At 43.9% G+C, this 17,136-nt stretch overlaps 1 protein-coding gene across 1 annotated transcript in view; it reads left to right on the forward strand.

The window, feature by feature from the left end:
* The window catches only part of LOC147733193 (mucin-5AC-like), a 245,804-nt gene that overhangs the window by 43,728 nt on the left and 184,940 nt on the right, over positions 1–17,136 (forward strand). Inside the window, exons 10-12 of the mRNA XM_086957733.1 lie at positions 4,814–4,952; positions 9,418–9,525; positions 12,207–12,276. Coding sequence (XP_086813859.1) covers positions 4,814–4,952; positions 9,418–9,525; positions 12,207–12,276 — 317 coding nt within the window. The remainder of the gene's footprint in view (positions 1–4,813; positions 4,953–9,417; positions 9,526–12,206; positions 12,277–17,136) is intronic.

Genomic DNA, 17,136 nt, shown 5'->3' on the forward strand with positions numbered 1-17,136 from the left:
AATATTAAAAAAGATGGATACATATTATGTCATTAATAATATTTTAATAAAAAAATGTCAATTTCAAAATAAATTCTACTTTAAAAAAACAACTATATATTTTATACATGACTTATATTAACTTTTAATACATAATGCATTAACTTAAAATATTACTTTAGGTGGGTTTTATTTTTATATACATATTTTAAAAATAGTTTTCATGTAATTTAATATACTTAAGAGTATTGCCATTTTAATTTAACATTTAGTTAATAGTCCTGTAGCATTTTTAGAAATGTGAACAACATTTAAAATACGTACATAAAGTTAATTTACATAAACATTCAACTTAGAAATAGTTCAAAACATTACCAGATCTCCGCCTCTGTTATGTCCCTAAGTATGTGGAACATGAAATATTGTCATAAAGTCACTTCTAGTAATAGCTTTACAGTCATATAAGATGTTTTTATTGACTACACCCCAATTCTAGAGGGTGGTGATGTGTAAATCTACATTTTATTTGCAATATTGCACTCGAAAATGGTGAACAGCCAAAAGTAACTCTTAAGAGTACATTTACACATGTAGATTAACTCATGTGTAAGTTTACTTTTGTGAATATGATATGTTTTGTTATTTATAAATTATGTAAGTGTATGAATTCATGTTTGATGAAATGGCACAGAAAGAGTTAGCAAAAAACGAGGCAAACTATACTAACGACTACAGTGGAAAAAGATCGGTCTTCAATAGCTTCCAAATTGGAACAGATTTGGTTGAGTTTGTAACTTAATAGGACAACTGTTCCAATCGGAACAGTAATTATAGAATACATTTGGCCTCCCATACAAGATTCTTTCAAGTGGGAAATGATCAGTGAAAATTAATTTGAGGTCCTGAGATTGCGAGTAGGATTATAGAAGACAAACATATATATATAGGTTCGCTAGAAATGGGATTTGATGGTAACAATGTGCAATTGAAAAAAAAGCACTCTAAAAGTCTTTTTTTAAACCTCTTTGCATGTGCACCACTTTTTTCGGGGTACATGAAGGGGGCCTTACGCCGATAGTCACTCTTGCATTAACATTTCCTAATTTGTGATTTCCCATTAGGAAATTACAAATTAATAGATGCAAAACCAGGCTCATAGGAACAAATGGTTTGGCATTTCCTAAATGGCAATTCCTATTCTGTAGGAATCACTGTTAGGAAATCTCCATTATTGTACATTCCATTTTTCATTTCCTAAATAGTGATTTCTTAAGATTCACTATTTAGGAAATGTAAACTTAGAATTTTGTACATTCAGCCCTAAATGCAGTGAAGCACTTAGAAGCAAATAGTGATAAAAACGGTTACTTTAGGTCATACTGGACGAGGACTGAGTCAAAGTTTCGGCCAACTGTGATGGAGCAGTGGTCGGATACAGGACCTGGTGAACAAAGTACCTTCCCTAATTATAATCATCAAAATGCGTTGATGTTAAGGCCTGCAGATGCGGGACGTGTCAATGCTCTCCCCGCAATAAAGAAGATTCATCAGTTCGGAAGATGGTTGCTGGAGCCCAAAGGCGTCAAGCACTGTGCCAGATTCTGCTGCGCAGTCCAGGGGTCACGTCGAACTCACCAAGCTGCAGCGATTGCTATACACTGTCTGATTAGTCAATCTCCTAAGGCAAAGTGCTGATTCTGATGCGATGTGCCAGTTTTACTCTAGGTCAATGCACCGGTTCTGCTGCATGCAAACAGGAGATGCGGTGAAATCTGTGTTGCAAGTATCTGGACCACTTCCAGTGGGCCCAGCACAGCGGCAGAAACTTTGATATCCATGAGTCTCAAGCAACAGGAGGCAAGCCAGAAAAAACTTGGAGTACACTTGGAGAAAAAAAGGCAGAGTCCAGCTCTCCTTCAGCAAAGTCCAGAAACAGCAGTCAGCAGGGCAACAAACAGAAATGCAGGCTTCCAGTTCAGCAGTCCAGTTGAGTCTTTAAAGCAGCAAAACAGTTCTTCCGGTAGAGCTTCAGCTCGAAGTCCAGCAGTGTCTGTTTTTAGGGGGGGTCAGAGATAGAGTGCTTATCCTCTAAAGTGCCTTTGATGTGGGTGTGACTACAGAACAGCTCTCTGAAGTACACACATATCCCTTTCAACCCTTTCCTGTCTTGCAGGCTATCTGTGGGTGGTATTCAATCCTTTGTGTGAGGACAAAACACTGCCTATTCAAGTGAAGTGTTAGCCCCTCCCTTCCATTCTGCTCCGGCCATCAAAATGCAGATGTTTGTAGATGGATACTCAGACATGCATATCCTTCCTGTGTTGTGGCTGGTTAGAGGTAATGCACAACGTGTAGCTGTCACCCATCCCAGATGTGTATTGGAGACAGAAAAGGAAATTTACATTTTTTAAATTTTAAAAGAAAAGTTCATAGAAAAAGCCTAGCTCTAGAGGAAAACAACAGCGGAACCAGGACTTAAACACAACCGTGATTGTGCCGAGATCAGACACACCAAGTGATTTTTTCCAGTCATTGATTCTCCAGCTGGAAGGAAGGCCTTTTCTAGCAATTCCTGCTTTAGTCAGATGGGTTCTGTTGGAGTCAGGAGTCCTGCTTTTTATGTCCCTAAAGTAGGTAAGCAAACGGTCAACCACTTGAACCTTGGATAGCAGTTCAGCTCCATGGGAGCCAGCAGGAGTGAGTAGTCCTTGAGACCTTGTATGAGTGTTCTTCTTCCATCAGGAGTTAGGAGTCAAAAGTCAGGATTCTTTTTTCTTCATATGGAGTCTTCCCAGACCCAGGAATGTTCTGAGAATGTGGTGGTTGAGGTGTTATTTTTATCCTGTGCACTAGCCAGTGGTTAGGGAAAACCTACCACCCAATCATAACTATTTTCTTGCAGTCTCCACGCTTTCCTCATGGAGCACTTCTTATCTGTCTTACTGTAAAATGACCCACAATATCCTATTTCAACATTGCAGGACCCAGCTGACACAGGTATGCTTGTTTTTAGCTTTGGACACTGCTTTAACCTGAAAGGGTCAACACTGGTATTCCCTCCTACTGTGGCTGGAAACTTGGGGACAGATTTACAAGCCCCTCGCGACATCTTTACGACACCATTGGGTCACTTCTGTGATGCAGCGGCATCGTAAACAATGTGCCACAATGCAACAGATTTACAACTTGACACATCTAGTGAGATGCGTCACGTTGTAAAGCCCTGCGCTACATTATACCTGCGTCAGGTATAACGTATGCAGGGTGGCCGTTCTATCGCAAGGAAGCCCCGTAAAAGTGATGCAGTGAAATCTACAAGATTTCACTGTCACTTTTACGTCCCAGCTGCGTCAAACCTTATGCCTGCTTGTAGCAGGCGTCAGGGTTGATGCAGCATGTTAGGTATAGGCTTCCCCTGAGCATTGCTGGAGTTGCGACATGCTTGCGACACGAATTCAGCAATGCTCCTCCCTTACGACAAAAGCTGGCTATCTCTGCGACACGGTGCGCTGCATTGTAGTGTCACATGTCGCATCTTTACTGCCGCATCCCTGCTAATATGCAGAGATGGGACAGTCCTTGTAAATCTGCCCCTGACTGTCTTGGAGCCTCCGGGTGCTTAATAGTAGCATCACTCCCTGACATCTCCAATCCAAAACACATAGGGGCATATTATCAAGGGATTTATCTCCGCTTTTTTGGCTTTAAAAGCCAAGAAAGTGGAGATAGAATGATCTCCCTATCAGCAACATGGTACTAACACGCAAATTCGCATGTTAGCACCCTTTTTCTCTACGCTTCCCCTTTCATCTCTAATGAGATGCAAAGGGGGCGTTCCAGAGAAAAATAATAGGAGAAATCTTGTTAAGCGACATTTCTCCTCTTATCAAGGATTTCGCTAACCCTGTTAGTGATAAAAAAAAGCAGCGCTAACCGCGGTCAGCGCTGCTTTTTTTACACCTGGTATTTTCCTGACTTAGCCATGATATCCTATGGAAGGTGGATATCATGGCTAAGTTTGTGAGCCCCTATCATCAAGCTGACGCCAAACTTCGAGAGATTATCGTTAGTTTTCCAGCGATAATCTCTCATTTGGCAGTTAGCGCGAGGATTTTCATCACTTCTGAGATAAACCTTGCTAATAGCAAGTTATCTCTGCGATAATTTCCGGCGATGCTTAGCGTGAAAAAATTCGTTGCTAAACCTCGTTAGCGATAAATATCGCTAATCGTTGGTAATTTGCCCCATAGTGCTAAAGCTGTCCTTGGTTCTGTCTCCTGCTCCTGTCCACATCAGGTAGCTCATACCAGGGGCACATTTCAGGGGGATTTACAGATATACAATCATAGACTTTCTTAAATAACAAATGTCTTTTTCTTGCCATATGTCACGGCAGTGTGCATTCATTCGGCAGTCTAGCCAGAGCACTGTTGTTCTCCTTGCAGAAACATGTTTGTCACGCGTTGTGATGTAAATATAGACTTCAACTTGCATATGACATTTAACTTTCCCTGTCATATTTGCACTTTAGGCATTGTGTACAATTGATTTGTCGGGAAGCTTATTAGATATTTGCAACGTACAGAACATATTTAGAGAAACACCTTACTACTGTTTAGCACTGGTAAAATGTTTTTAAAAAGTCCTAAAAGTAGCAAAAATAGGGTCCACAAAAAGGTAAAAAGGTAAAAAAAAAATCTGGGGGGACCATGCAAACAAAGCAGATTTGCTAATGAATCCATCCAGCAAGTTAAAAACGTGTGAACGTGTGGAACATTGATGGATGGATCCACTTACTTTACTCATCTTGTTTATTTTTTTCTCTCATTTTCAGTAAGTGCACTAAGGGCCAGTGGGTCTGTGAAGCTCTTCGTTGCCCAGGATTTTGCTCTGTCGAAGGGGGTTCCCACATATCCACCTGTGATGAACTGTCATACAATTTCCATGGAGATTGCAGCTATGTGCTATCCCAGGTGGGTTTTTCAGCATAACGTGTTAGTGTTTAGCAAGCTCAGAGGAAGAGTGAACCTGATGGGTCTATGAAATGTCATTGCCACATTACTGATCAGGAGTCTGCCAACACACTGATATAAAGACCTTCTCATCACTGACAAGGGGACTGCTGCACTAGTGGCAAAAGAACTGCCCAATACAGAGAGAATAACTGATCTACACTCCATGGGCCTCATTTATGAGGCGGTGCATCACTTTTACGCCGCCGGTGCGTCACTTTTTGTGATGCACCAGTGGCGTAAAAAAATGCGCCTTGTTGCGCCATATTTACAAAGTGACGTATCTAGGTCGATGCATCACTTTGTAAACCCCTGCGCCACATTATACCTGCGCCAGGGAAGGAAGGGTCGTAGAAGTGACGCAGTGAAAACTATGAGATTTCACTGCGTCACTTTTAGGATGCCGTTGCGTCAAAATCTTGCGCCTGCCTCACAGCAGGCGTAAGACTGATGCAAGCCCTTTCACATGGGGCTTGCCCCATGTGAAAGGACGCATTGCTGGAGTTGCGTCACTTTTGTGACACACTCCAGCAATGCGTCACTTTTGCGCTTACAGATACGTCAGAAATACTGACGTATCTGTAACTCCTTGTGACATGATGCGTCATACATTAAATATGACGCATCAGGAATGTCGCAAGGAGTGCGCACTGAGAATTGACCCATCGCTACTTTCACGTAGTGATGCGTCATTTCTCATAAATGAGGCCCCTTGTGTATAAATCAACAATCATTCCTAGTGACAAACCCAGAGCTTAATTGGAGCTGTTGGTTTCTGGTGCTTTGCACCAGCACTTAATCATCAACACGTGCGCTTGAGCACCAGTTAAGGACACATTAATGTTTGGAAGGCACAGGGAGATTAAGTGATTCACTTAGAATCACAGAATGTTGTGCCGGCGCCGAGACTCAAACCTGGTCCCTCAGCTCCGAAATCAGCAGCGCTGGCCATTACGCCACATCCTTTGGCCACTTAAAGAGTTTCATGGCTCTGTCTTAGGTGGTTCTAAGAGGAGAAATGGGCTGGCGGAAGCTGCCTCCTGACGAGAGCCCTGGCACTTATGTTTTTTTTTACAAATTAACCATTGGACCAACCAGAGTACCATCCGAATGTTTGTCAGTCATATTACACATCTGCTGCCTCTACATTTATCTATCATTCAGTTACATAAATATTGATAGGGGAAGGATCAATTCACAGTTATTATATAGAACATGTCCTGTGTACTTGTGTAATGCCATAAGTCCCATACTGCGAGCCTTTAAAGCTGCAGGTTCACACAATGAGTCTTTAATCGATCACATTCATGTCATAAATGCTTTAGAGCTGAGTATCATTGAAAGGCTCCCAATTATTGTTTGGTGGGTCGGATGTCCCATTACATCTATCTGTAAATGGTGGAAGTTCTTGTGTCCCATCCTGCACATCTGTCAGTTCTCCCATCTCATTTAGATGCACGGAATCCACTATGTTCCCATTGGAGGGACTCCACCTGCCTCTGTAATTTAAAACTTTTTTTTGTTGACTTATCCACCTTAGGGTTGTCACAATAACAGCATCAGACAGCTTGCTCTATTCATGGTGGGACTTATCACTCCATATTCATGACTGCCGCACCAGCCCAACGGAACTAAAAACAATCACTCCCAGCCCAGGAAAAAATCTCCTGGAACACCAGGAACATTTATTTTTTTACTTTTCAGGAAAAATCTTCTGCTTTGGTTGTTTTTTTTCAATGAAATAAAAAAATGCTAACATGACAAAGGGCCAGATGTACGACATAAAATTGCATGCGCAAATGGATTTGCGACCCGTTGTGCAAGCAGCTTTAGTCTGGGCCATGTATTTACACTAATTTGCGACTCACAAATAATTTGCGACTCGCAAAATAGTGTATCACAACTCGCTATTAGGAAGGGACGTTCCGTCCTAATAGCGACCGCAGAGCCATGTATGAACGTTTTGCCACCGCAAAACTCTTGCAAATTACCGTCCTCTTCAAGAGAGTGGTAATGAAGTCGCAAATGGGAAGGGGTTCCAGGCGACCCGACCCGATCCCCTTCGTGACTGGCTCCAAAAAGTGGTCCCAGGGACCACTGCCTGCCCTTCAAAAATGAAACGAAATTTTTCTTTTTTTTTTTTTGGGGGGATGCATCCCATTTTCCTTTTAGGAAAACGAGCTGCTTTTTTTTTTAAAAAAAAGCTGCTTTATTTAAATGCAATCCCAGACATGGTGGTCTGCTGAGCCCAGCAGGCCACCATACATGCGAGGGCCTGCCATTCCCAATGGGTTCGCAAATTGCGAGAGGCTCAGTAATATTCATGAGCCTCGCTATTTGAGACCCCATTGGGAATTGCAAACAGTTTTGAACACACTGTTGTACATGCAAAATAGCGCCTCTCAAATTGCGTGTCGCAAAAGACTCACAATTTGCGAAGCGCTATTTTGCACGTTGTACATCTGGCCCATCTGCTAGGCATTACATTGTTGCTCAAAGTGTTAATGTTGTGCTGGTTGGAGCACTTTAGGGAAAGACTTCCCACAGACACTGCTGGGAACTCTGGTGTTACAACTGTTCCAGCCGCTCGGCAACTGGCCTGCCAAAGGAGAAACTCCTAAGGGGTAATTTAGAGTTTTCCAGCAGCTCAACTTTAGCTGGCTCTGTCATCTAACCAGTTGGCTTAAGGCCTGTCTGCTTTGAGTTACCATGCTGTAGTGATGGTTATCCCATCTCATTACTATATTTCTGTCCTCAGGGCCACCCTGTTAGGCCAGCATTGCTTCTACACACGGAAATACACCATTGGCGAGCATGCGCAATGAGAAACTCGCTAACAGCCTGATTAAGAGTTTAGGTGCTATTTATCACACGTGATAAATAACTATACCACGAGTGCGATGAATTGCACCTTAATACAAGTTGAAATAAGAAGCAGTTTTGGTACTAACCATGTGATAGGGTAAATACTGACTGGCTTTCCCCCATTGAACTTTGGCAGGTTTGACCTGCCAAAATTTAACGATGGCTGAGTTATTTAATGCATTGATAATTATCAGATGTTTTACATACCTAATCGCTCTTAATTCGAATGCATGCATAAACAGGGGATTATGCATGAGGCGGAATTATTCGCACAAATGATAATCAGGGCCTAAGAATTTAATAGCATAGGTGCCTCTCACAGGTCTTTTATACAACGGCCCTTATTTATGAGGCCTTGCGTCAGTTTTGCCCCGCCGGTGCGTCACTTTTTGTGACGCACCAGCGGTGTAAAATATGCACCTCTTTGCGCCATATTTAAAAAGTGACGCATCTAGGTAGATGCGTCACTTTTTAAACCCCTGCGCCACATTATGCCTGCGTCAGGTATAATGTATGCAGAGGGGGCGTTCCCCCGCAAAAAGCCTCGTAATAGTGACGCAGTGAAATCTATGAGATTTCACTGCGTCACTTTTAGGATGCTGTTGCGTCAAAATCTTGCGCCTGCCTCACAGCAGGCGTAAGACTGACGCAAGCCCTTTCACATGGGGCTTTCCCCATGTGAAAGGACGCATTGCTGGAGTTGCGTCACTTTTGTGACACACTCCAGCAATGTGTCACTTTTGTGCTAACAGATACATCAGAAATACTGACGTATCTGTAAGTCCTTGCGACATGATGCGTCATACATTAAATATGACGCATCATTGGTGTCACAAGGAGTGCGCAGTGAAAAGTGACGCATCGCTGTTTTCACGCAGCAATGCGCCACTTTTCATAAATGAGGCCCAACAGGTTTAAGATAGGTGTGTTTGAAGCCAGAAAATTGCTGCTGAAAGCCCCACATTTAGAATGACCAACTAATAACAATAGTGCTGGTAAGGGAATTTATTGACCCTATCAAATTTGCAAGACTACAGTAAATCTACCTGCAAATGAGAGTAGTATGTGGGAATCAGGCCAGAAACACTGATTTCCACCTTATTTCCAGCTACTACCACGGTAATTGTCTGGTAAAGCTACTGCAATACCGGATGGTATGAGTAATACTGATCCTGGTGTTACTGTACCACCATGTTTGTGTTCCTCTTACCCGTTCCCTTCATTCATGTGAATAACATAACACATTTTTCTATCAATTTATCGTCGCTCAAGTCCATATTCATACTTTTTATTGTGTCTTTTTACTTGCTGTTAATAAATATCAAAAAGTAACAGAATATCTGGTATTTTCCTGTAATATCACCTAGTTCTCTGCTAAGTCGCTCCTAAACCACATGAATATGCATTTAAGGCAGCACAGTGCCTCTTAGAGACCTTTATGTGCACAAGGACACCCTCAGTGATCATTTTATTAAATGATATCTCCAATATGCGTTTTACAGCCAGTTTCCTATTACAATGCAACCTGCTTCAAGCTTTTTATATCTTTTTACTTTTATAGCAATGTTCTAGCGATTCTTTCTTTATCATTGGAGAAATTAAAAAATGCGGGAGCACGGATATCGAGACTTGCCTCAACACAGTCACTATTGTCACCGGAGACTCTACTGTAAGTACAACGCATCTGTTTTTGAGAGGAAGAGTGGGATGGGTGGCCCCAAAAATGTGTTGTTGCTTTAACATGGTAATGCTTAAAGTGTTGATCTCATGTGCACCCTCCTTCCAGACAGGAGGCCAGGCATAACCACCAGGGATCTCAAAATCCAAGAGTCCAAAGGCCGTGGCTGGAGGGGTGTTAGACCCACTGTTCATGTTTTAGCAGAAAGTTGTAGATTTTCAGGTGTAAATCTTATTCACAAAGGTATTGGACTCACGCCAGATGAGTGGGATATGTGTAGCCTGTGTTTTTAGGCTCTTCGACACAGTTGCATGGATCACAGCACCAGGCTGCTACCGTCAACTCCCATTCGACACCTTCAGCAGAGTTTCCCCTGAATGCTGATGTGTCCTCCTATGATGATTGTAAGACCTGGACTCTACAGTCCTCAGTTCTTCTATACCGATTTCAGTGCCCCTCCATTATATTTTCTGAAGAAAGCCATTAACTATCTTTAGGGACACGGTCTGTGAGGATGATGATAATGATGGCATTTATATAGTGCACAACTACATCAGACGACTGTAGCTGCTGGGGTTAATGCAGCCAAAACCCATTGAAGTGATATTGGATGAGAGTGGGGTATTACTACTGCATTTAAAGACATGACATTCATTTAGATATGATGGACTCCTCTAATTTGAATGTGGTTTCCCACGAGGTATGGAGATATTCTCTACAGTAAGTCTAACCCAAGATAGCTGTAGCTTCTGAGTATGGCCCTGGACAACACTAAGGGGCATATTTACAAGGAAGTAGGATAGTGCAATGTTAACCTCCTAAGCTTAACGCCATGCTCCGCAGGGCTGCACAATTTTTTCCAAGAATACGGTGCAGCCTTGCATTTCCCCCTGCACTGGCACTAATTTAGCTGCCTAGCACCAACACAGGCACCCCTGCACTACAGTGCAAGTGTGCCTGCTTTGAGGGGGATGATTGTTTATGCACAGGAAGGTGTTCCTTCCAGAACATGAACTGAGGAGAAGGAGCAATTGGTTTTCAACCACTGTATTAAGCTAAAGCTCAAGCAATGCCTTGCACTGGAACTCTAAGCACATATAGACATACCCTTTTACCAGCAATGGAAAATGATCCAACAGTTTGGTTCTCAAACAAAGAAGACAGTTGGGCATTCATTTAACATGTAACAACTCCCTGCTGGTACAGTTGATAAAATTAGCATAGTGGTGCAATCTTCCCACTGGAGGTGCAGCCTTGAGACACATTGTAAATGAGAACATGGTATCTCACCCTCTTGCCTTCCCCTCCCATCAGTAGCAGGGCTCTGCAAAATACCATGTAAATTGTTAGCCGCAGAACCCTATGTGAGAGGTAGTGCTGCGGCAATGCACTCACATGGCTAATACAAGCTCGAGCAAGTTTAGCTTCATAATTTTGGCCTGTGCTCTTACACTCGCTCCTTTAAAAGTGGTCCACTTTCAAACATTATCTTAAGCATCAATGAACATAAGGGCTTTCCCTTGAAGTACAGAAGCAATTTTAAATTAACCCACATAAAGCACAGAGGTGCTCATACACTTATAACTACATTTATCAGTAACATGCTCTTTATCATTATCATTAGGATGGAACCAAATGCTCAGCAAGACTTAAATTCACCTTTTGTAGGTGCAATGTGTGCAGAAACTACCTCTTAATTACGAAAAAGCTTGTTGACAAAAGTGTGTGTGCGCGAGGGTCTGTGGACGTAGGCAGGTGTGTGCAATTGAATGCTTACCCATTTACATGTGTGAGAGGAACAAACCAACTCCTTGTGGGCTGCAGGCTTACAACTGGTAGCCCCAGTAGCCAGGCTGAACCACAGGTAAGGAGAGAGAGAAAGTTGGTCCATTATTAGAGAAGGACCATGAGCATCTTGCCCTGCTACCTTCTTCCCTTCTCAGCTACGATCGGCCACGATCAAAACTACCTGAAATGTACTGTCTCCAGATCATCACACTCATTCCACAATAGTAATGTTATATATTAAAAGCTATATTACCTGCAGAGTTGTAGTGCTATGTTCGGCAAATATATGAATACATATCTAAGTTTTACAATTACCCTTTCAATTATTGATTTTCATTTAATATTCTTCAGGTAATTTAGAAAAGTGTTTGTCGTAGACTTTCCATGTACATGCATTTCTCTGTGCTATGCAATAACTTTCTTAGTCTATTTAAGTGAAACACTGGTGTTGTTACATGCAGTACTTGGCATTGTTTTATGTATGTATCCCACAATGCTCTCAGTGGGACTGCCATTTTTAACTTACATGTGTATGATTGTCTTCATATATTTTAGAATGCCTTGAAAGTGGACCAGTTTGTTTGAACCCCTGTCATAGTCCTAACTTTAGATGTACCAAAAATCCAATGACCAGTAGAAGATAAATATATATGCAAAGTTATCCAAACATTAGCCGACATCCATTCATTTTACACCTCCTGGATGAGAGACCACCCTTGCTATCCACACTTATATAGTCACGAATCTTTATCTTACAACTCCTGGAGCATACATACACATTTTCGTATGTACATATGAATATATTACGTTTTTAACAATGTAGGTATATGCTCTTCTAGCCTTACTAATGTGAACTAATGCACATTTCTCATTATTCCCGCCAGGTCATCGATATTGATTCAAAAGGCATTATATCTCTGAATAGAACTCAAATGCAGACACCCGTCGTTGCAGGTAGGTTTATACAACATGAAAACAGAGTGTCATAGCTCAGTGGTACCACATGACCAACTGATGTAGGGCTGTAGGTTGCTAACCAATGCAGCAGGGGTCAACTGTGTACACATCTCCTTACACCTGGAGTCAGCTGTAGGCTGCTCTGTCGAGAAGTGGAGAGAATTGTTTAGATCTCTGCGAGTCAGTGTTTGGTCCAGCCAGCCTCAGCAAAGAGAAGATTAGCAGACGACTGACTGTCTGAACCTTACTTAGTCCAGATTTCCTTGGGTCAGTCAACTTCTCTAGTGAAGCCATTGGCAGGGAGGGCAGAATATACATGGTGATAAATGTTGAAATATTGTGAAATCTTTGAGAAAATGTGTTCATGTATTCATTTTTGCCCTTTTAAGAGCATCTCAGGATTAACACTCGTCATGCAGCTCAAAATGTGTTTCCTTACTTCTTCCACCGAGTGTACTTGTGGTTGCAAAGCCTGGCCATCAAAAATACTTCATTCACTCAACAAAATACCCGGGCCTAACGCTGAGAGCAAGCTGGAAACCTACAATATTAACCCCTTCGATGCGGCCGCGATTCCCCTGGTGTGCTGTAGACAGCACGAACAGGGGCGGGCCGTGACGAACCCCAGCCGTCATCAGCACACGAGCACCGTAGTGCATGACGGCTGGGGTTCGTCATGAGCATGGAAGGGGTTCAAGGACTATTCCTTTATTAGGACAGAATCCTTCACCCACCAGAGGCAGCATGCTTCATCTTAGGGATTCTCCTCGCACCGTGACAGCAAATCACGGTGCGTGCTACAACTGTCACTCTAATCGGGACAAGCTCTTCGGAATACTGTTTTGATATTCTAGGTTTCTGTCTTGCTCTCAGTGTTAGACCAGGGTATTTGCTTGTGTGAATGATTTACGAGTTGCTAGTTCATACCCTCTGGTCTCTAAATCTCCTCTGCCCTCCTTTTGTGTTTGTCATCAAAAATACGTCACTCTAATTTCAGTGATGCCTTCAAGTAATGAGGATACCTGAAATGGGATATTCAATGCCCTTCGTTGGGTTCTCCAGATCAGTATTTGGAAAGAATCACCTATACTATATATGAGCACTGCTCGATTGGGACTGGCACACTCACCTGATAAACCCCCTAACCCAGTGGTAAGAAGGATGTTTGGAAAAGAGTTAGAATTTAAAATTAGTGGTGTACTCCAGCACTGCCAAATCCACAGTAATTGACGCCTGTGATTAATGATTTGAATCATGAAATTCCTAATTTCTGCCCCATATTCTGAAAAAGGACCAAGCACTACAGTACAAACACCCACAATCTAGAAATGGAATTGGAGATATATTTTACATCTTTCTTGATAGAAAGTTTCAGACAAATTGAACATTTTGTTGTGCCTAGTAATCAAAATCCATGGATTATGACTTTAACTTTAAGTTGGAACGCCAAATAGTTGTCACTCTTCTCCATGTCATTGGATACGATGTTTAAAGTCAAGGCCATACATTTTTCAAGTTGAGGTTATGATTTGCTACAATTGTACCAATTGCAGCAACACATACAGCAGAGGCCAAAGAACATGGAGCCTGACTTGTCTCCTGCTCTGGTGACACTCTGCCGTGATGACTATCCACCACTCCCAGGGGCTGTGCTCTTTGCCCACTACACTCAAATGAAATAAGAGGCTGCTGACGGGGCTTGCAGTCCAGGGGGCACTGTAACACTATTCTCTACCATTGAATGTGAAGAGGTCGATGAAGGTCAAGATGGCGGCCAAACTGCACTCCAACTGCTGATCGAGGCCAGACGTGTCGCCTTCTGACCCTCGGTCCACATGGCGTGGGTCCGGTGGCCTCTCCCTTCACTGCTGCTGACCTGGGAGGATCACAGTAAGACCACCTGGAGTCCCCAGGAAGTGCTGCCAGGGTATTGCTCTGTGGCACATCGGCCCTGCACTTACTTGGGCCTATACAGGGCCTCTACCACTTTGGCCGCAGGTGCAGTAAACAGTCCTCAGACCCAGGCCTACCCCGGATGCCCTCGCTGCTGCCTGCCTGATCTGGGCCAAAGCGGGTGCCCTGAACCTACTTGGGAGTGTTGTGGACTCCACTGAAGCACTTCATTGACCCTACAGCCATCTGGGTCCAGAAGGGACCTCACCACCATGCGCTCTGCTGCCCTGTTTCTACGGCCTGCCAACTGGCCCAACGACTATTGGAATGTTAGGGGGTACATCAGCCTTCTAGCCTTCCATCCTCTTCTAGATTGTGGGAATCGAGCCCTGGGATTTAAAATGGACCTGACCCAGTCCTGTTATCTTGTGCTCCAGAGGCAGCGAAGGAACGCAGACAGAAGGCCTCATGATACGAGACAAGGGCTTCAAGACCCATCAGGCTAATTGCCTGGATAAGCATTTGTTCCGGGGTATAAGAGGGCGCAGATGGAGAGTGCTCTCCGGCTGTGATGGAGGTAAATGATGCTAGGGACAAGGGTCCTACCAATTGCATCAGGGTGGCTTTTGAGACAAAATTGATGCAGTGGACATCACACTCATTTGGGCTAACATGGAAAAGATCGCTGATCATGCGACCACAGTGGAGTACGACCTGAAACACCATAACGCTCCCATTAAGACCATTGCTCCTAATATCCATAAACTACAAGCGACCACCCTGTGGCTCCATGACAGGGCAGAAGACACGGAGGGTAGGTCTCATTGCAACAATAAACGGTTTGTGGGAATGCCTGAAAAGGCAAAAGAAACGGATGTGAGTAACTTTATTACGACTTTCATAAAAACCAGAGTGAGCACCTGGGAATACTCTCCACAGTTTGCAGTAATCTGATCCCACAGAGTGCCCAGAGTGCCACCCCAACTGGGGGAAATGCAAGATGGACAGTATGCAGAACAATGTCATACATTCACCCCAGTACAGAGATCTGGGCCTAAATCCATTGTTTCTTTGCTCACCATGCCATTCCAGTTGGGACCCAGCCATATGCAAATCAGTCTTGACCCTGCGCCCAATGGGAACAGTCCAGTCCGAACTGCCAGACTAGGTCCTCCCTGGACTGGAAACAAGCATCCTAGCACCAGTTTCAGGCTTTCAACCCTTATCAGACAGGATGACTTGACTCCATTGGCATGGAGAGCACGGGACCTATGTCTGGGCATACCCGTCCCACTCGGGGTGACAAATGCAAAAGAACAATTTATGTACAGAATGCAGAACAATGTTATACATTCACTCCAGTACAGAGATCTGGGCCTAAATCCATCGTTTTTTTGCTCACCAGGCCATTCCAGTTGGAACCCAGCCATATGCAAATCAGTCTTGACCCTGCCCCCAATGGGAGAAGTACAACCTGAACTGCCAGGCCAGGTCATTCCTGGACTGGAAACAAGCATCGTAGGACCTGTTTCGGGCTTTCAGCCCTTATCAGCCAGGATAGCTTGACTCCATTGGCATGGAGAGCATGGGACTCACGTCTGGGCATACCCGTCCCACTCGGCGTGACACGTGCAAAGGAACAATTGATGCTCAGAATGCAGAACAATGTCATATATTCACCCCAGTACAGAGATCTGGGCCTAAATCCATATTTTTTTGCTCACCATGCCATTCCAGTTGGGACACAGCCATATGCAAATCAGTCTTGACCCTGCGCCCAATGGGAACAGTCCAGCTCGAATTGTCAGGCTTGGTCCTCCGTGGACTGGAAACAAGCGTCCTCGGACCGGTTTCGTGCTTTCAGCCCTCATCAGCCATGATAGCTTGACTCCAGTGGCATGGATAGCACGGGACCCACGTCTGGGCATGCCATCCCACTCAGGATGACAAATGCAAAAGAACAATTGATGGACAGAATGCAGAACAATGTCATACATTCATGTCAGTAAAGAGATCTGGGCCTAACTCCATTGTTGTGGCCCTAGAGACAAACTTGATGCAGTGGACATCACACTAATTTGGGCTGCTGGGAAAAAATCGCTGATCATGTGACCACAGTGCAGTGTGACCTGAAACACCATAACACCCCTATTAAGACCATTGGTGCCGATATCCGTCAAGCGACCACTCAGTGGCTACATGCCAGGGCAGAAGGCCATGGCAGAAGACATGGAGGGCAGGTCTCATTGCAACAATGTACGGTTTGTGGGAATACCAGAAAAGGCAGAAGAAACGGATGTGAGTAACTATTGCGACTTTCATAAAAACCAGAGGGAGCACCTGGGATTTCTCTCCACAGTTTGCAGTTTTCTGATCCCATAGAGTGCTCAGACTGCCACCCCAACCGGGGAAACAACCACAGCCAATCATTGCTCAATTCCTTAACTTCAAGGACCGGGATGCCGTTTGGAGAGCGACTAGGTAACAGGGCCTTCTTTTGTTTGAGAACCACATGGTCATTGTGCTCTCTGCATTCACTCTGAAGAGGTGTAAATGATGAGACGTTCATTTGATAGAATCAAACAGGACATCAGGAAATGCAACCTGAAATACTCAATGATTTTCCCAGTGAAGCTGCACATCCAGGATGGTGAAAAATCCTGGTTCTGCACTGCTCCTGAGAAAGCATAAGACAGACTTGAGGGTTTGCACCCATTGGGTGGCTGCGGTGAGGGAGCCCACAAACACCCTTCCCGACAGAGCAGACAGCAAGATCGCCAGTGGACATGGGGAGACTAGAGGTGAGATAGGGGCGGCTCAACCTGATGTTGAGCCACAGGAGCCAAGTGTAAAATAGGAGTTGGGACTGCTGCAGTCAGGATTCCCGTCCTGTCCCCTGATTGGGAGACCAGGATTGCTAGACTTTTAACTAGTTAAACAGGTTTGATGTTGGGAACAGACAGC

The sequence above is a fragment of the Lissotriton vulgaris genome, chromosome 2_1, assembly GCF_964263255.1.
Source record: "Lissotriton vulgaris chromosome 2_1, aLisVul1.2, whole genome shotgun sequence".
NCBI lineage: Eukaryota > Metazoa > Chordata > Amphibia > Caudata > Salamandridae > Lissotriton > Lissotriton vulgaris.